Here is a 21,618-nt window from a genome sequence, read left to right as displayed (position 1 = left end):
GGGAGGGAGAGAGAGAGAGAGAGAGAGAGAGAGAGAAGGGAGATAAAGACAAGTACCCTTGACAGGATTTCACCACATTGCAAGACCCAACCTGCAGGGTATTCCTAGTGTACTCTTGCTAACCCAGGACTCGAACCTGGTCTTCTCATGTGGCTCCAGTATCATGTAGTGGCATCCTGCCATCTGTGCCACCATGGCTAGGCATCCTGTTCTTATTCATGTGTAAGTTTTCCTGCAAGAATTTGATCTGGGACAAGCTGGATCCCACATGGATAACCAGAGTTCAGATCCCTTCTCTGGCAGCTTGAGAAACATACTGGGTGCATGTGCATGCCCCAAATCCTGACAACATGCAAAAATGGAGAAGAGACTGCAATATGACCATACATCATTGTGGGTACTTTCTCTCTCGCTCCCTGTCTTTCCCTCTCTGACTCTCTCTGCCAAGCACAGGTGCCCTCTGGCAATGATATTAAAACAACAAAAAACAAACAGTTTGACCCCCTTCCCTCTGTGAGGTCTCCCCAACCCTGTCACTCTCCAATGATCACTCTTCCTGCATACATCTGTGCTGAGCATCACGAAGAGTGACTGAAGAACAAATGGCAGCTTTTATCTTTAGCTACTAGGCCCAACGCTTTTTGCTTCTGGATAAAATGAGTGGTCCTGGAACCAGCAGATGGCATAATGGTTACATCACTGGACTTCCACGTAGTCTAGCACAATTCAAGTCCTGGACCTGGTGGTTTAAACTCACGCTGGGTGCATGTGCCTGCATGCCCAAATTCCTGAGAGGAGAATGGAGGAGAAAGGATTGTGGCATGGTCATCCCTTGTGGGGGGGGATTTCTCACTTTCTATCTCTCTTTCTCTGTCTCTGGTGAGTGCACACACCCTATAGCAAAAATCTCTTTTTTAAGGGGCTGGAAGGTGGCATGGTGGTTAAGGTGGCTGAACTCCCAATTGGCTGACCACGGTTCAAGTCCCAGACCTTACAGCTTGCTCTCTCTCACTTTCCTTCTCTGTCTCTCTCTGGTCAACTTCAAAAGGAATAAAAATGAAAGAAAAAGTTTAATTTGTGATGTAATTGAGGAAATGTGAATATTGACCATGTGTTTGTTGACATGGAGGAAATACTATCAACAATATTACTGTTTTGTTTTTAATGAGAGAACATTTATTAGAAGTACATAGTGAAATATTGATAAAATATTACATTTAGGATTTGCTCCAAAATATACTATATGAGGCTCTGTGAGGAGATGGGTGTGTGGGTTACAGATTAAAAACTGGCAAAATTTTCCTATAGAGGGCCGCAAGGAGAATAATTTAGGCTTTTAGCACCACACAGTCTCTGCTGTGATAACTCAATTCGGTCTTTTTAGCACAAAAGGAACCATAATCAATAAGTAAATATATGAGTTTTGGCCGTGTTTTGATAAAAAAACTTTTTTTCATAAAAACAGGCAGAGGGCCAGTTTCTGTCCACAAGTCATCACAATATACCGACACCTGGGTACAGATGAAATAAAATTGGCCAGGAATGATCATTATTGAAGCTGAGTAATAAATACGTGGGGGTTTGTTATACTACTCCATTTTGTACACAGTAGTATTTTCCATGACAGTATGAACATTTCTATAATTTTCATAATAATGCTTAACTTTTAAAAAATGTAATTAGTTCATGTTTAACTTAGGTAACTTCACTTAAATTCAAGTCAAAGTAGAAAATGGAATTAGCACTAATGATGACAGAGTATGAGTTTCATTCCTAGATGAGTAACAAAAAGAAAAGGAACCATCAAGCATACTGGAAAAACAAAGCTCAAAGCAACCCAAGCCTGGAAATTTGTAGGGCCAGAAGGCAAGGTGGCATTTGCCTGGCACATGCCAGATGGCTGAACCAAACAAAGCACAGACACTCTCCCAAAACACTCCACTCCGACATCTTTTTCTTTTGCAAACTTAGGAGAGGGAAGAATTCTTATTTTATTCAGGAGCCTTTCATGACTGCTTTACTGAGAGGTGAGTCTTTCCTGGGAGCAGAATACATTCTCTTTTAAAAGCTCTCAGGACCAGAAGACACATGTGGAAAGAACTCCGTGTCCCTGGCAGACGGGGAACAAAACCCGCTCTCCTTGAATTTGGAGTCTTCCCTCACTTGGAAGCCTCTCTCACCCTTTGGTTTTGGAGAACTCAGCTGCACTCCCACAAAGCCCAGCTGAACGGGAAGCAGTCTGCTGTCAGGGGCAGGCTGGGCACAGGGTATGGTGAAAGGCATCAAGCTCTTTCTACCTTGCCTTTCCCATGAGCCCCTTTTCCAAGAGAGCCTCTAAAATTACTAATATGTCTGAAAAAGTGAGAGCAAAATTAAGGGAAGTGAACAAGAAAAGCAACGGAACAACCCAGGATAAATGTCACTGCCAGATGGTGAAATGACTGAAGGCACTGAGACATCAAAGGCCCAGGAGGTGTCTTCAGTTCCCTTTCCTCTAGGACCCAAGAGCCTTGTCAGCTCTAAGAACCATTTAATAAAGTTCATGACCATCAGTCAGGGTCAACATAATACATATAGGGAAAAGGAGAAAAAGACAGAGAGAAGAGAATGTATGAATAGGAGGGGAAGACTATAAGAAGAGGAAAAACCGAGAAAGGAGGAGTATGATAAAACAAATAGATGGCCATGGCAGCCGGTGGAGGGGAAGATGTTGGGTGACCCCTGATGCCAGTGCTAGAGTCTCAGGGCTTGTCGGTTCATGCCTTACCCTGGAGGAAGAGGCCTCTCCCAGGTGGTGGTCTTGGTATTGTGGTCAACATAATAGACACGTCCATTGGGCAGCTCTCGCTGCTCCCATCTGAAAAATAAAGTCAAGAGAAGCGTAAGACACACCGTTGAAAGACATAAGGCCATTGGAAAGAAGTTCTCATCACTCGTGGTTAATTTAAAGGAAACATCAAAGATGGCATGCAAGATAGATCCCATGGTGAAGCCAGCTGTGTTGTCACTGATGGTGCAACCTGGTGTGTGGCTTCTTGAGGAAACAATGACAGCTCCCTTTTATGGCATCAATGGACTAGGGTACACTCTAGACCACTCTAAATGCCCTTTAATGACCTAGAGAAATCCATATTCTGTGGATTTTTCTAAGTCAGTCCTTCTTGGCCATTTCAAGATCAAAAATCCCTTTAGGAAAGTGATGAAAGCTTAAGAGCTTTTCGTGCCAAAAAGCACTTATGACAAAATCTGTACACAATATCAGGGTTTCATGGACCTTCTGTAAGTTTATCTATAGACCCTCTACCTTTTTAGTCTACACAACCTGTGACAGTCACAAATTATATGACAATTCCTATTCATCTAGCATCATATTTATTCATGATTGGATTCATTTTTGAAGGATCTTTATAAGAGATCTGGGTAGAGAGACCAGCAGTTGGCATAATAGCTATGTCGCTGGACTCCTATGTCATAGACTGCGGTTTGAGTCCCGGACCCGGTGGCTTAAACTCATGCCGGGTGTGCATGCGTGCATGCGTGCCCAAGATTTCTTGCTTTCTGTCTCTCTGTCTTTCTGGCGAGTGCATGTGCCCTATAGGAAAAAAATAATAATAAAAATAAAAGATCTGGGTAGATCAAGAAGCACAGCATACAGCTCTTTACTGAGTATTCTACCCATCTATTTGTCTGACCATACTCTCTCCTCTCATAGTCTTCCCCTTCTATTAATAGTCAAGTCTCTGTGTAAGTTATATGAGGTCAGGGTGCTGAGGGGGGTCTTCTCTGATGGAAGAATGAAAATGTGGCAAGTGATAGAGAATCCACCATCAGTACAAAATACAGCCAAAGGCCACCTGTCTCCACACTCTTATTATTTGCACACAGTCTGACAATAACTCTGCTTATCCAGAATAATCTATGTATAAAGAATGCAAAATTTTACTTATATAATGCTTACCACTTTATAAAGGACGTTAATAGTCCTGTGCACCTCGGGACCAGCAGTTAGCATAATGGTTATGTTGCTGAACTCCCATGTAGCCGACAGCAGTCCAAGTCCTGGTCCTGGTGGCTTAAACTCATGCCGGGCGCATGTGCGTACATGCCCAAGATCCCCAGAGGAGAATAGAGAAGGGATTGCAGCGTAGCCATACCCCCAGGGGTGATTTCTCGCTTTCTATCTCTCTGTCTCTCTGGTGAGCACATGTGCCCTATAGCAAAAACCTCTTCAAAAAAAAAAAAAAATATATATATGGTCCTGTGCACCTTTCTGTTTCTCAAGGATTTTATTTACTTCTACTTCTGGATACTGCACAGGGGAAGGTGGCCTTTTCCAGGAAGATAGTTGTCAGTTCTCCTGTAATGCTTGTTTGGAAAATGCAAATTTGTTCCAGTGTGACTGATACATGAAGGAACACTGTGAGAATAATGTAATTTTTGTGTCTGCTTAAGTAAGATTTGGTCTGTGAGAAACACTAAATGAACATAGACACTTTCCCTCAGCTAACCCCTGTCATGTAGCAATATGGATGTCCCACCAACACCCACAGGGGATATCTTCTAAGATTCCTTGTGGATGCCTAAAGCCACGGACAGTACCGAAGCTATATACACCATGCTGTTTCCTATACACACACACCTATGACAAGGTTTATAAGTTAGGCAAAGTAAGAGATTAACAACTAGTAACAAATAGAACATTTATAATAAATAGTATAATAAAAGTAGTGTGAATATGATCTCTCTCTCTCTAAATGTCTTTTTTTTTGGGGGGGGGTTGAGATGTTTTGGCTATAGGGCATATGTGCTCGCCAGAAAGACAGAGAGACAGAAAGCGAGAAATCATCCCCCAGGAATGACGGCCACATCACAGTCCTTTCTCCTCCATTCTCCTCTTGGGATCTCGGGCATGCACGCACACGTGCCTGGTGTGAGTTTAAGGCACTGGGCCTGGGACTTGATCTGCAGGTCAACGACATGGGCGTCCAGCAACATAGCCATTACACCAACTGCTGGTCCCTGTTTTTGTTTGTTTGTTTTAAGCTTTTGCCATAGGATGAGTGTGTTCAACAGAGAGAGGCAGTGAGAGGGAAAGTGAGAAATCACTCTCCAAGGGCCAAAGGGGACGGATACAACACAGTCTCCTCCTCCATTCTTCTCTCCCTGGGACTTTGGACACGCGTGCACACACACTTGGTGTGATTTTCAAGTCCCCAAGTCTAGGACTCGAATCACAGTTGGCCATGTGAGAGTCCAGCACCTCAACCATCATGCCATTTTCTGGCCCCAATGTTTTGTTTTGTTTTGTTTTGTTTTTTGAGAGAAAGAGATTTTCTGCTATAGGGCATAGGCACTTGCCAGAGAGACAGAAAGCAAGAAATCACCCCCAAGGGGGGAGGGCCACATCACAATCTCTTCTTCTCCATTCTTCTCTTGGGATTTTGGGCACACACACACACATGTGCCCAGCGTGAATTTTAAGGCTCTTGGTCTGGGACTCAAATCACAATTGATCACTTGGGAGTCCAATGACATAACCATTAAGCCATCTGCTGATCCCAGTGTCTTCTTTTTTAAGTTCACTTACTCATTTCCAAAGTAAGAGAGAGAGTGAGGAAGAGAAGCACCCACAACAGGGTCTCACGCCATGATCCACCCCCTCCAGACCTCCCACCTAGCCAGGATCATCAGCATGCACATTTAGTAAGTACAAGTCAACCTGGAAACCAAACTCTGACCTTCCACACGTTGTTACCACTACACCACCACAACTGGGCCTCAAAATATTTTATTTTTGGAGCACAATTGACTGCAGGGAACTAAAATCATAGAAAGTGAAACCACAGATAAGAGGAAGGGGACTACTGTACACAAAACCCACAAGAATATACCAGCTACTTCAGTTTACATTATACACCACACTGTCCACCTCTGGTGTTACAATTCCCATGTGATTTCAGGTACCACTTCACAGTCACACCAACAAGCTCCAACTCTTCCAACACCTACTTCAGGAGTAAACTTCAGGTCCTTTTAAAGGGAAAGTACCATCTTCATTATAGTAGTATGCATTTCCTAATCATTTAATGTGTATAAAACTATGCTACCATTTACCATTTAAAATTCACATAATAAAATTTGGTTGTAATGGGATGAAAAGAGTAAAAACTTGGAGCCAGCAGGTGGTGTGGTGGTTAAAGCACTAGATTCCCACATGGCCAATAATGGTTTAAGTCCCAGACCTGGAGACTTGCTTTCTCACTTTCTCCCTCTCTCTCGTGAACACATGAGCCCTAGAGCAAATTTTTAAAAACAGTAGTAAATAAAATTAAATACATAATTCTGGGGAAAAAAAAAAGAGGTAAAAACTTAATCCAGTTATAAAAGTAAGGAGGTGAGGTCTTAGAGGCTAGCAGGTGGTGTAGTTGTTGGGGCACTGGACTCCCACATGGCCAACCCTGGTTTGAATGCCAGATCTGGGAGCTTGCTTTCTCATTTTCCCTCTCTCTCCTTTTCAGTCCCTCTCTGGTCAAATTAAAAAGAAAATAATAATAATAAATTAAATTGAAAAAAAGTTTTTAATTGAAAAAAAAAAAAAGAGGTGAGGGTTTTGAGGTCAGCAGGTAGCCTAGTGCTTAAGGCACTAGACTCCCACATGGCCGACTGTGGTTCAAGTCCCAAACCCCAGTGGCTTGAAAATCATGCAGGGCATGTGTGCATGCATGCCAAAATCCCAAGAGAGAATGGAGAAGGGACTAGGACATGGCCAGCCTGCAGGGGATACTTTCTCATTTTTCCTCTTACTGTCTCTGTCTCTCTCTCTCTCTCTGGTGAGTGCACACTCCCTGAGGCAAAGGCTTCTAAAGATAAAATAAATTTAAAACATAATAGAAGGCAGAGCATTTATTTCAGTATACAGTCAGCTCTGCTTTAATGTGTATATTCCTAAAATTCACCATGCTCTGCAAAATCATGCCCTAAAAAAAATTTCACAGGGCTTATGGGGGAAAAGTGGATTGAGACATCACATTCAAAAATTCTGTTAGTAGTAAGTGAAAAAAAAAGAAAAAAAGAAGCCTAGTAACAATGTTTTAGTCCATCACGTTGCTAATAGCAGAAATGCCTGAGTCTGGGTAATTTATGAAGAAAGGAGGATTAGTTAGCTCAGGGTTTTGGCGGTCTAAGTGAAGTGGCAGCATCTAGTAGGGATCTTGCTGGCAGATTCCATGGTGGGAAGGTATCATACGGTGAGGCAGCAAGAACAGAGCACATGCCAATGTCTCTTCTATGTCCATCCCATTCCTTCTCCTTATAAACCCACCACAATCAAACCTGGGGGCCCCACCCTCAGGACCTTAATCCTCGTCACCTCTCAAAGTCTCTACCTCTTTTTTGTTCTGGTTTTGCCATAAGGTATGTGCACTCACTTGAGAGAGACCAAAAGGGAGGAAGGAAAATGAGTCCATGGTGTTCATTTCCTGGCTCCATTTTAATCATAACCCTTTGCTCGCACATAATCTACTCTTGCACATTTTGCACCACAGAGAGGACCAGATCTAGGGAGCAGTCACTGGCCAACTACTGGCTCGAGGACCAGGGTACCACTGGACTTTTGTTTATTTGTTTTTTGGGTTTGGTTTTTAAGAATTATTTAACTTTGTTTATTTATTTATTTATTCATTTCTTTATTTCAATGTGACCAGAGAGGGACAGAGTGAGAGAGAGAGGGGGAGACAGTGAGAAAGCAAGCTGCCAGGTCCAGGACTCAAACCACAGTCGCCCATGTGAGAATCCAGCACCTTTAACCACCACGCCAGCTGCTGGCCCCTATTTGTTGTTTATATCTTGCCAGAGGGTGTGTGCTCTCATGGGGGAGAGAGAGAGAGAATCTCTCATCAGGAATGGCCATTCTCAATCCCTTTACCTCCATTTCTCCATCCTTTAGGAATTTGGGGCACACACACCTAACATGATTTTCAAACTGCTGGGTTCAGGACTTGAACAATGCAGTCAGTCAAGTGGGCCCCTGAGTGCTACTATTAAAAGGAAAACCTTACGGGGAGGTGGCATGGTGGTTAAGGCACTGGATTCCTACATGGCTGACCACAGTTAGAGTCACAGACCAGGCATCTTAAAAATCACAATACAGGGAACCAGCAATTAGCGTAATGGCTAATTTCACGGGACCCCACGCAATCCGGCGGTTCACGTCCTGGACCCGGTGGCTTAAAACTCACTCTGGGCACGTGTGCATGTGTGCCCAAGATCCCGAGAGGAGAATGGAGGAGAAGGGATTGCTGCGTGACCATCCCCCCTGGGGGGTGATTTCTCGCTTTCTGTCTCTATGTCTCTCTCTGTCTGTCTGGCGAGCGCACGCGCCCTATAGGGAAAATCTCTCCAAAAAAAAAAAAAAATCACAATACATACATACACACATCACTTCTTGAAGAGAGGTGTTTTTTGTTTTTGTTTTTGTTTTTTGCTACAGGGCCTGTGCGCTCACCAGAGAGACAGAGAGACAGAAAGCAAGAAATCATTCCCCAGGGGGGATAGCCACACTGCAATCCCTTCTCTTCCTTTATCCTCTTGGGTTCTTGGGCACGCACGCATATGCGCCCAGCGTGAGTTTAAGCTACTGGGTCCAGGATTTGAACCACAGTCAACTACATGAGAGTTCAGTGACATAGCCATTACGCTAACTGCTGGCCCCCATACAAAATTTTTTTTAAAAAATAAAACCTTAGACAAATTTAATTCGTTTATTTGAGCAAAAAATGATCCATAAATCAGAAAGCACTGAGAACCAGATGAGGTTCAGAAAGCTTCCTCAGCAGAGTGAACAGTTTTTATAAGCAGAACATGGAAACAAAGCAGAGGAAAAATCTAAATGGCTACAGCTAGGCCTCTGTCTTCCTTGGGCACGGTCAGTTGGCCACCGGTGATTGGCTAAAATCCAGCTATTCGTTACAAAAATATATATATACATCTAGGGGTCAGACCTGGGTACAGTGGTAAACCACAACACTCTGTGAGGCTGACCTACATGGGAAGGTTTCAGATTCGCATCCAGAGACCTCCCTGAGTATACCCGCACTCATGTGCCTAAGATTTGGAGCTGGCTTAAAGGTAGGGGCGGATCACAGTACCAAGACCTTTTGGAGGGCTGGCTCCCTGGCACAGTGGCAAGACACTGCTCCAGAGAAACTGGATACCATATGAAGAGTGTAGTTCAGGTCCCGGGGCCAGTCAGCCTCAAACATGTCAAGCACACACATAGTGCCCAACAGCCAATGGGTTAGAGGACTGGAGAAAGAGGATTCTGGAGGGCGCTCTTCCTTCTCCCTCCTACATCTTTCCTCTTTCTCCCTCTCACCCCCACCTCTCTCTTGCACATGCTCTATCATGAATAAATGTTTTAAAAATTAAAAAAAAAAATACCCTGTTAGGAGTTTTTATCTCTCTGTCTTTCTCTCTCCTGGAAGAAAGAAATAACTATATCTCTATCTATAGCTGTAGCCGTATCTCTATCTCTGTCTGTCTGTCTGTCTGTCTGTCTGTCTGTCTGTCTGTCTATCTGTCTATCTATCTATCTATCAGGTTTCACAACCTAGTGGCTAATGGAGCCGGATCCTACATGGCTGATGGCAGATGGGGGTGGGTGTCAAAACCTAACTCCAGAAACTTGGAAAACACACCAGTCATGTGTGTGTACCCAAAATAACATCCTGACAGGATGGAGAAGTGAAGGAGAAATTATTATGGTGTGACCACACCCCAATCGGGGTGGTGCTTTCTCTCTCTCTCTCTCTCTCTCTCTCTCTCTTCCTGGCAAGCAGACATGCCCTCTGACAATTAAAAAATTCATAAATAAATAAGTAAATTTCTAAGTTAGGTTTCAGTTTGTTTATGTACTAAGTTAAGTTGCAATCTATAATATTAAAACTCAAAGTGAGAGGTCACTCTCCAGGAATGGCCTCCTGCTTACCTACTAACCACTACAAATGCCATTAAAATGTACCTGGGAACATTTCCTCTCCTGGGTATTCTTGCTCAAGGCTCTGATGAAGAGAATCCTGGGGATTTCATCTGGGTGCTCTGGTTCCTCCCACTGCAGAAGGAAGATCCTCCCACTTTACTCAGTATTTTATTAAAAGGACAGGATCTTCTGGTAAAGTGGCCAGATAAAAATGCATACTGGGTAAAGTTAAAGATCATTTCCCTCAGAACGCCCTTCTGAATTAAAGACAAAAGAATAATAACACTGTCAGCTCAAGAGGTTAGTGTCCCAGCCATGGGGCTCTCTGGTAGAGACCTTTCAGCAAAGAAAGCAGGCCAATACTTTGTGGCTTCACACCAGGTCTCCAGACTCCTTCTGTCTGCTCTGTAATAGAGTAACAAATCTGATACTCTCTTTATTCATCCGAATTTGGACCTAAGGAAAGTCCTGAGAAAGATACTTGGCTTAAAGGTAAGCAGGGAGAAACAGAAGCTCCTAGAAGCCAAAGGCAGCAATCCACTCTTTCGTAACATTTGCCCCTAAGACGACCAGCAGCAGAGAACTCTCCAGCATTCCCTACCAAGTTAACGATATCCTTCCTTTCCTTGTAAACGGGTTTTCTGGATTTATGGCACAAAAGCCCCAATGACAATACTTTACACATTTTTCAGTCATTTAGAAATCTGCCCGTAATATTTGGGTGGGCTGCCCCTTTCATAAAGACAAAATATCTGCTGTAGCAATTGCAAGTTTGGGGGAAAAATACTAAGTACCTTTTTCTTGTATCTCAGAAATTTCTATTAAAACTTTCATTTTATCAGCAATTTCCACTTTGGGCTTCTTTTATGCTTCATTAGAAACAAGGGGAAAGCTTGTTTTGTTAGACTTCAGCTAATATTTTAATTTGATGATAAGATAATACTTCAAAATTCTATGAAATAAATGCTTTTAATTGACACAGTCATATCGCCACACACTGCCAGAAAGGAAACCAGTGTTAAGTGCTCTCCCCTTGTATTCAACAGCTTCAGTGGGTCTTTGGAGTATACAAGCCCAAAATCTGCCCTTTCCATCTTTCATCTCAGCTAATGCTAAAAATCAAAGTCCCTCTTTCAGGGATCGTTATTGTCCAGCAAGGCACAATGCCCTTCTATGAACTCTCTCAACTGGCTTAGCTAGAAAAATAGTTACCAGAGGAACAAGACCTTCCTTTCATTACCTTCTTTGATATCTACATTTTTCCTTTCGAACTTGAACTCCTGCTCAGATGAAATGTCCATGTGGGTCCTTCCTGATCCATGACCTGGCCTACCTCCCTTTCCTAGGGAACTTTCACGCCTCCCTTACCTGCACAGCTATTCATAATTCATACAAATCTCCTCCCTTCATTCATGTGGCACAGTTGGTCAGTTCTATAGTCAACCCAACGAGCTTCTCAATTCTCATTTCTCCTAGTAGCTGCTGACTCACAGAGATGAAGTCTTCTGACTATCGCGGTTTGGTCTCCCCAGGCCAAGAAAGTGATACTGACATGGACTATTCATCGGCACATCCCTGTCAGGGGTTAGTCTTCTGTCCCTTAAAAGCATCTCCTTCACTTGGAGATGAAAAGGCTTTTCGATCAAACTGCACGTGGGTCTCAATACAGCATCTTGATCACGTGGGTCAGATCCTCACACACTGAACAGCTTTCTTTGATGCTCTCAGGAACAGTGTTCAAAGCATCAAGCTTGTTTCAGGTCCCTACCCAACACATTGCTCCTTGGCCTTCAATGAGTAACGTTCAGTTGGACCCTGGACTACGTGGGGTCTTTGTATTTGAAAGTACTTAGAAAGTAGTCTCCAATTTCAATTAATCTTAGGTACTTTTTCTTTTACCTAAATTACTTTTGTTCCTATGGATTTTAACTTCTCCTTATTCAATTGAAATATCTCCCACACCCCACTCTTCCCACAATCACCATCATTAAAAGTGTAAAGGCTGGGATCAGCAGTTGGTGCAATGGCTATGTCGTTGGACTCCCATGTAGTCGGCTGTGGTTCGAGTCCCGAACCCAGTGGCTTAAACTCACACCGGGCGCGTGTACATGCATGCCCAAGATCCTGAGAGGAGAATGGAAGAGAAGGGATTGCGGTGTGGCCATGCCCCATGGGGGGTGATTTCTCGCTTTCTGTCTCTCTTTCTGGTGAGTACACGTACCCTATAGCAAAAATTCCCCCCCCCCCAAAAACGGGCAAAGGCAAAAAACTCCACCCTCACTTAGAAAGTAGTCTCCAATTTCAATTAATCTTAGGTACTTTTTCTTTTACCTAAATTACTTTTGTTCCTATGGATTTTAACTTCTCCTTATTCAATTGAAATATCTCCCACACCCCACTCTTCCCACAATCACCATCATTAAAAGTGTAAAGGCTGGGATCAGCAGTTGGTGCAATGGCTATGTCGTTGGACTCCCATGTAGTCGGCTGTGGTTCGAGTCCCGAACCCAGTGGCTTAAACTCACACCGGGCGCGTGTACATGCATGCCCAAGATCCTGAGAGGAGAATGGAAGAGAAGGGATTGCGGTGTGGCCATGCCCCATGGGGGGTGATTTCTCGCTTTCTGTCTCTCTTTCTGGTGAGTACACGTACCCTATAGCAAAAATTCCCCCCCCCCCAAAAAAGTGTAAAGGCTAAAAATCTCAACCTCATTATTAGGATGACATCAATCATGTCTCTCCTGTGATAGCTGAAAGGAGATTGTCTGGTCTTCTGAACTACTTTTTCTTATAGAAAACTTCGTAAAAGGTCTCCAAGAAATTGTCAATTATTTACCATTACAGTGTACATTCAGCCATCCTGACCAACTATTTCTTAGTCAGATTACCCTAAATTTGGACAGAGTCTCTGTTTTACCAAGAATAGGAATAGCTTGAGAAGGAATTAAAACAGGCATAGTTCAAGTTAGTATCAGAGAAGTTCTCTTTAAATGAACCTTACAGATGTACGTAAGAAAATCCTTACATTTCAGTCTTAGTGAGAGTATTATTAACTTGTATAATTCATCACTTTGTTCGCTTTTTATTACATAGGGATGAGCACCAGTAAAGTTGACTCTCAGTCAAAATCTACTCTCTCCAGTGGAAAACAGGTAACACCAAAACACTTTTGCACCCTAAAGAAAAGATGCCTTGCTGGTAACTTCGACAAAACTTAAATTTCAGAAGAATACACTGGAAATATTCAAGTATTCCTAACACTGCCTGTGCAGAAGTTTAACTCCCCACAAGCAAAAACTTCATGAAATTCATATTCTCTTATTTATGCTCCTATATAATAAATGCCTCTGAACCAAGTCCTATTGTTTTCCAAGCTTTGTCCACTTCTGGAGACATCCTAAGATTTATCTCCTCCACAGAGACACTTGCAAACTATTTTATGAATCAGAAATCTGTGTACGAGGAACATTTCTTCTGTTTGGTGCTTTCATTGCTTCAGTAGGTCTTTTGTAAACTGGGTAGGAAACGTGTTAAACTCAGTCCTTCCCCCAAGGACCTTTCCTGAAATACTGAACGAGTTTTTTACATTTTAAGCACACTAACCCGCTTTTAGGAACGATCAACAATCAGCACTTTATGCCTTCTAAGCACAGGATGGCCCAGTAGCAGCTACTGAGGCTCCTGAATTAAATCTGTTTTTCTTCTTTTTCCAGCCATTCCATTTTCTTTGCCTTGGAAAAGTCCCCAAAGCTCTCCAATGGAATTTGGCAACGTTAAAATGTATGCTTTCACAGACAGGCAAGACAATTCCTCAGAGATGGTGTCTATAATTTTTTTTTTTACCTTTTTGTACATAAAAGGTTGACAATCTAAGGAAACAGTCACTCAAAATGATTGACAGGAGTAAAAAATGGGGATGAATTTTGTCGAAAAACCTTTACTAATTAATTCCCTTTTAACTCAGCAACTTGATTTCTAGACCATATCCTAAGGAAATAATTTGAAGATATAACTATAAGTGTGTCTGTTAAAGGACATTATAGGAGTTATAGAAAAACTGGAAACATTCTAAATACCCTAAAATGGAGATTTAATAAAAAATTATTATTTGTATAATGAATCATTCATTGAAAATAATTTTGTATGGGCTGGCCCGATAGTCTAGTGGTTAAGGGAAGTCAGATCACACATAGTCAACCACAGTTCAAGTCCTGGCCTTATCAGCTTGAAAAACATACCAGGTGTCTGTGTATGCATGACCCAAATCCTGACAGGATGGAGAAATGGGGGAGAAGGGATTTTGGCATGATGACATCCCACTGGGGTTTGCCTTCTCTCTGTCTCAGTCTCTCTCTCTCTGGTGAGTGTACACATCCACTAGCAACTTAAAAAAAAATTGCAAATGAATACTGATTTGTTCAGATGTCTACAATTACTGGGTAGAAAGGCAAGTCAAAAATAGTATGTATAAGATAATCAAAATTTTGTTTAAAAATTATGTAAATGCACTGGTTTTCGTAAAATCTAAAATGCTATCAATTTTAAGATTATCTAACATACCACTAAAAAAAGAAGAGAAAACCTGCTAATCAAACAATGATAACCTCAATGCTTATAAATCACATCTTGATTTTAAAGAAGTTAAAATATGAAATAGCACACATATCAGGATCAACGTGAATATCAGAATCAACTATCAATATCAGAAATAATGTATGTATCAGAATCAACAAAATCAAAAAAGTTTTTGCAACTCCAGAGGAAAGAACAATTTTGGACAAAACACAAAAGGCATGTGAAAAAGACTAACACGGTTAGCAATTTAAAATTTCAAACTCCTGTACAATAAAAGGCAACATAAACGAAGTGAAAAGGTAAGCCACAGACTGGGAGAAAATATTTGTAATGCACATAATTGAGAAGCAATTATTATCTGGCATATATTGTATTAAGGACCCACAGGTTAAAGAGAATATGACAAATAGTTTAATAGAAAAATGCAAAAAATAAATAGACAATCCACCAAAAATAAAACCAAAAAGTCAAATAAAAACATGCAAAAAAAAAGAGGTTTAATCTCAATGGTAATCAAGAAACTTCAAATCAAAACCCTGGAGATATTCACAGCCATTAAACTGAAAAAAAAAATCTGGTAATAGTAAGTTTTAGGGCAAAAAACTTAAGCATAGTTATAGGAATATGAATTGATGAGTTGACTAACAACCGACAGTATCTGCTAAAATTAAAGATCTTCATCTTCTACAATGCAGAAATTGCAATTCCAATTCATACCTTAAATAAACAAGCAGATATATGAAACTGTAAGCACAGAAAATCTTTACTGCAGTATTATTGTAACTGTGAACAGGTAAATAAATTTTTTACCTCTTCGTACAACACAATACCATACACAGTTTATACGAATGTCCAAAGTTCCACGTATCTCTGTACACTGGGAATGGAATCAGAGAAGAATTCACAGGACTCTCAACTATACTGGTACATCTTACTCATCAAGGGTTTCAAAAAGAGGGTGCAGGAAGACCTGTAGCAAAGCTAGCATAATGCCAAAATCTGACAGAATGGTGAGTTCACAGCTGTTTTTTATATTATTCTCCATACTTATCTGCATGCTTGCAATATTTTACAATAAAATCACATTAATTTAAAAATTACCTACTGTAGGATCATATTTTGGTAGATAGGTGGCTATATAAGATGTCTGTACATGTGGTCTCAAGCAAATTTCTATGGTTTCCTCACTTGCAAGATATGGATAAAAGTAGCTCCTCTCAGAGATTTTCTTGAAAACTGCATGAAATAACCCCTGTACCAGACTTGGGAGTGCCCGACACACTACGAGCCTTTAGAACACATGGAGCTATTACTAATTATCAGGAAACAGTATACAGAAAGCACCTGAAAAACACCAGTAATCAAATTTGGTGTATGTTTGTTGCTGTTCTTCTTTTTGCTGCTTTTCCTCCCTAATTTTCCATCAATAGACTTTAATAACAAGATCAAAAAAGAAATTTTTTTTTTTCTGAGCTAGCTTCATAGTACAGTGGCCCACCAGAGTTTGAATCACAGCCTTTGCTCTGTCTGTCTTTCTATCATGTACCCTCTGGCATTAAAAAAAATAATAATAATAATTCTTTAAATTTAAAAGGCTGCTGAAAATGTGAAATCATTTTCCCATTCATTCAACAAACACTCATCACTCTACCTCCCTGGAAGCCAAACACTGTGCCAGGTGCCAAGGATGCAAAGATGGACGCAACAGTCCTGTTCTTGAGCAGTTTTTAAAATGTAGTCAATCTTAAAATTAGTAATTATTCATGAACTTTATATAAATATAGGTAGGGTGAAAACATCTCATGACCCAACCTCTGACAACATTAGACTCTTTGGAAATTAAGGGCTTATGTTCTGAGACGTAAGGTGTAAGTCAGACAGTCAGACGCGAGCTATTCTGCATTACCGAGGCATGCAGTAATCCTCCAAGAATGTCACAATCCCTGCAGAGTCGACAGCTAAACCACATTCAACCAAGAAACAACTGGAGAAAAGGCACAGACTCTACCAGTGTAATCCTTTAATCTGGTGCTACTCAAAGAATGGTCCACTGCCCAAAAGATGTGTTACTATTCTGTACCCAGAAAAGTTGTGCAGTTTCTGAGCACTTAGAAACTTTTGTACTGGGGCTAGCCTCTTAGTCCAGTATGTAAGGGAGCCACATCTCACATGGCCAGCCATGATTTGAATCCCTGCTCCAGCAGCTTGAAAAGCATGCCAGTACTCCAAATCTTGACAAGATAGAGAAATGGAGAAGGGATTATGGCATGACCACTACCCACTGGAGATTGCTTTCTTCTTCTCCATTTCTCTGTCTCTCTCTGGTGAGTACATGCATCATCTGGCCAAAAAAAAAGGAAGGAAGGGAGGAAGGGAGGGAGGGAGGGAGGGAGGGAGGAAGGGAGGGGAAGGGAGGGGAAGGGAGGGGGAGGGGAGGAAAGGAAAGGAAAAGAAAAGAAGAAACTTCTGTACCAATTTGAAGTTGCCACAACATCCAAAAGAACTCACGACAGACTAAATATTAAACAATAAATGAACAATAATAACAATAAAAAAAAAAGGACTGGTTCTTCACAAATAGTTTGAGAAGCACTGTTTTAGAACTCCTTGGATAGGGTTCTTTGGCTAAAAATGAGTTTGGAATGAAATTCAACGGGAGCAGCTAGTTTACGGCTTAGCAGAGAAGCTCCAAATTCCAACATCCCTTAGAGTGCCTCTTCAAACAAACATGAACTAACTCTTACAAGGCTGTCGTGCTTGATAGTGTCTCAAGGGCCACCTGGAGAAAGTGCCTTTAGAACTCCATAACTGGGTATGGAGGTAGGGGAGATGGCAAATCTGAAGGATCTAGAAAACACCCTCCTCAATGAATTCTACCCTGAGGCAGGAAACAGACAGGGCGGCCAATGACTGCAGGAGAAAAAGGACGGTGTGAAATGGCAGCGCTGAGGTAAGTGGGCAGTTCAAACACAACGCCCTCCCTTATGTAAGAAACCACAGCAGCGCGTTGCCTGCCAGGGTAAAATAATGCGCCTCTGTGTGAGCGACTGAGCGGGCTGCAGAGCCTGGGACATGCTTGGAGTTTATTGACGCCATGTACACACACTGTTAATGAGCATTCGGTCCCCAGAGTGGGCTCAGAGCTGATAACCTGATACAGGGCAGCCTTGCTTCCATTGCCTGCTGCCTGGACATTATCTCCCAGGCCTCCTGAGCCTTCCTGGTACCCCTCCTGCAATAGACAGCTACAGCCTGAAAGGTCCACACCCTTCCAGCGGGCTTCTTTGTGCTGATTTAATTAAAAGCTATGGGGAAGGAGCAAAGGGATGAACACTGTTGCATCTGGATTCTGCAGCCAGGTTTTGGTAACCGTCAGTCTATAAAACGTACAGACATGTGTGACCTCTTAGGACCAGAATCTCAACTCTTCCAAATTTCCGAAGGACAAGGTGGCAACCTGCAAACACCCGTGGGATCCCCACATGATCTCTGTTCTCCTTGCTCAGTAAGAGAGACTTAAGGACTTGGGAAGATAAAGTTGGAAACAGACAGGGTTGGCTGGAGGCTGCGGAAAGCAATCTAGCTTGGCTCAGAAATGCCTTAGCAAAGAGGAGCCATGCTCCACAGTATCTGCCAGTGCAGGAGAATCCCTCATGCACAGGAGAGAACATTCCAGCCCCTGACAGATGCATGTTTGAACCCAAAGCCAGTCAATCCAGTGAATGACAGCATTAGGTTCAACTTTCTTGCCCTTGGGAAGAAAGTGCCATATTCCTGTCATAGCTGCTCTTTCTCCATCAGTAATCAAAGAAAGAAAATATTCAACTAGGTAAAGGAAAGGAAAAAGAAAATTATCTAAATTTACTCATTTATTTATTACCAATATATCTTGTGGGCCTATTTTGTGCCAAGCTCCCTGTGATCCGGGCATTTATAGCCCAGCAGGGCAGAGACACACACGGAACAAGTAATTACAAGAGTGTGAAGAATTACAGAACTGAGGTAGATTATTTTTTAACGTTTTATTTTTTTTTAGAGGTTTTTGCTATAGGGCGCGTGCGCTCGCCAGACAGAGAGAGACAGAGAAACAGAAAGTGAGAGATCACCCCCCAGGGGGGATGGCCACGCCACAATCCCTTCTCCTCCATTCTCCTCTCGGGATCTTGGGCACGCACACACACGCGCCCGGCATGAGTTTTAAGCCACCGGGTCCAGGACGCGAACCTTGGTCGACTATGTGGGAGTCCAGCAACATAGGCATTACGCTAACTGCTGGTCCCAAGAACTGAGGTGGTTTAACCTTATCTACCAGAAATCATGGAAGAATTCCCAGCAGAACTACCAACTAAAGTGAGATCTGAAGATATATAGGAAATGAGGCTGGACAGCGGTTCCAATAGTAAAACACGACACTCTATGAGATTGAACCACATGGGAAGGTTTTAGGTTCGCATCCGGAGACCTCCCTGGGTATGCTGGGCATGCACGTGCCTGTGATATGGGGCCAGCTGAGGCTGGGGTGGACAGCAGCATCAAGACTCTATCGGGGGGATCAGCAAATGGTGTAATGGTTATGTTGTTGGACTCCCATGTATTCGACCGCGGTTCAAGTCCCAGACCCAGTGGCTTAAACTCACGCCAGGCGCATGTGTGTGCATGCCCAAGATATCAAGAGGAGAACGGAGGAGAAGGGATTGCAGCTTGGCCATCCCCCTGGGGGATGATTTCTTGCGTTCTGTCTCTCTGTCTCTCTCTTTCTGGTAAGTACATGTGCCCTATAGCAAAAACATCTCCCAAAAAAAAGGACCTTACTGGGAATGTTCTTTCTCTTTCTCTTTCTCATTCACAGAAGAAAATAATAAACTTTTAAAAAGTGCACAGGAATTGGACCAGCAAGTGGCATGGAGGTTAAGATACTGGATCACACATGGCTAGCTGCACAGTTCAAGTCCCAAGCCCAGTAGCTTGAAAACATGCACATCGGATACATGTGCGTGTGTGCCCCAAATCCTGAAAGGTGACAGTCATCCCCTCTAGAAGTAATTACTCACTTTCGCTCTCCCTATCCCTTTTTCTCTCTGGTGAGTACATGTACCCTACAGCAAAAGAGAAAAGAAAAGAAAAGAAAGAAAAAGAAAAAGAAAAAGAAAAAGAAAAAGAAAAAGAAAAAGAAAAAGAAAAAGAAAAAGAAAAAGAAAAAGAAAAAGGAAAAGGAAAAGGAAAAGGAAAAGGAAAAGGAAAAGGAAACAGTATGTACAGGAATTAACAGACAAAATGGCAAGGAAGATTTCAGAGAGTGAGCAGCATTACGCTGAAGTCTAAATCTAGAAAAAGGGTGATACACCTGACAAACTTAAATAAGTTATTATTTAGCCAGACTATTAATGACAAATATCAAATGCCCCCCCCCCACCAGCTTAACATACAGCAATTATCTGAACTCTATGGTAGAAACTGAAGGATATGAAAGCACAGAGCAGTGGCAAATACCACGAGCTGCTTGGGGGCAGGAAGAGTTCACCAGAAAAGCTTTAACAGATACAAAGATACATATAAAAAAGAGGAAGAGGGACCAGCAGATGGCATAATGGCTATGTCTCTGGACTTCCATGGAGTCGACCATGGCTCGAGGCCTGAACCTGGTGGCTTAAAACTCATGCCAGGTGCATGTACGTGCATGCCCAAAATCCCAAAAAGAGAATGGAGGAGAATGGATTGTGGCATGGCCCTCTCTCCCGGGGATTATTTCTCACTTTCTGTCTCTTTGTCTCTCTGTCTCTCCAGCAAGTTCATACACCCTACAAAATCTCTCTTGGGAAAAAAAAAGGAGGCCACAGGATAGTATATCACAGCAGAGTAAAAACTGTGGACAATTTAATGAATATTTAAAAAAACTATTAAAACTATTATAAAATGTGCATGACATAATATAATGTTCGATGCTGAAGACAAATATGTATATATCCTTGATTTATTATACACTCTACACATGCTTCAAAAAATCATACTGTACCCCACAGACATACATCAATTATATGTACAATATACATCATAATTTAAAAAATAATAAAGTTATTATGGCTGTACCCTAGAAAGGTGGAGAGTGTTTTACATGAAAAGTTGAGAGGCAGGTGGGGTCATACCATATAGGGCTTTTTACGTCTTATTAAATATTCATGAATTTATCCTTAAAGACAATAGGAAGCCACTGCAGCATTCTAAGTGGTGATAGGTCAGGTTCGGAGTTGTATTTAAAATATACTGGGGAAATGTATAGTTGCTTGACTGACAGATAACGGTAATTTGGCCTAGAATATTGCAAAAGCATACGGTGAAGTGAGCAGATTTGAGGGTTACTTGAGAGGTAGAATCCTTTTTTTCATTGAACAAATTTTCCTGGAGTCCCACTCTATACCGGACACTGTCCTAAGTTTTGGATATACAGCAGCAAATAAGAAAGACGTCCTTACCCATATGGCAGTTATAGTATCATAGCAATAAATCATTATTTAAATCCTATGTGATAAATACTGAAGAGAAGAAGTATGGGAGGCTGCAAGAGTACAATCCAAAAGGAGAGTGACAGACAAATGGCTTGATGGCTGCCCAGGTGGACAGTGGCTCTAGTATCACAAGGGAGACCGGATCCTAACCGGAATGGAGTGGATGAGATGATGTATTCCAGTTTGAACAGGCAGGGTTACGATAGCCAGGTGGAGATCTCCAGGCAGTGAGTCAGGAAACAATGGCCTCAAGGCACAGATATGGGAGTTGGCATGAAAGCCCAATGGAAGCCAAGGGAATGGGTGAGTTGACAAAGGGGAGAACTCAGTGTGACCATAGCAAGCACTGTAAAACAGTCTGAACACAAAGACCTTTGGCACTGCATTTGCCCAGCCTTGTACCTGACATCTCTGAAATAGTAACACAAATTTTAATGAAAGAATGAATCTGTAGAATCACTAGTGTATAACACAAGAACTAGGAGATGCTTGATTTAAATGATGCATTTATATGTCTTCTTAGAAGATAAAGGCATGGGCTAAATGGTGACATAGCAATAAAAC

General features: G+C 42.0%; 1 protein-coding gene across 1 annotated transcript in view; it reads right to left on the bottom strand.

The window, feature by feature from the left end:
- Positions 1–21,618, bottom strand: part of WWP2 (WW domain containing E3 ubiquitin protein ligase 2) — a 164,943-nt gene that overhangs the window by 36,405 nt on the left and 106,920 nt on the right. The window contains exon 8 of the mRNA XM_006156931.3: positions 2,768–2,857. Coding sequence (XP_006156993.1) covers positions 2,768–2,857 — 90 coding nt within the window. The remainder of the gene's footprint in view (positions 1–2,767; positions 2,858–21,618) is intronic.

The sequence above is a fragment of the Tupaia chinensis genome, unplaced genomic scaffold (genome assembly GCF_000334495.1).
Source record: "Tupaia chinensis unplaced genomic scaffold, TupChi_1.0 Scaffold000523_1, whole genome shotgun sequence".
NCBI classification, from domain to species: domain Eukaryota; kingdom Metazoa; phylum Chordata; class Mammalia; order Scandentia; family Tupaiidae; genus Tupaia; species Tupaia belangeri.
The sequence above is the reverse complement of the archived record's forward strand: the minus strand, read 5'-3'. Positions and strand labels throughout refer to the sequence as shown.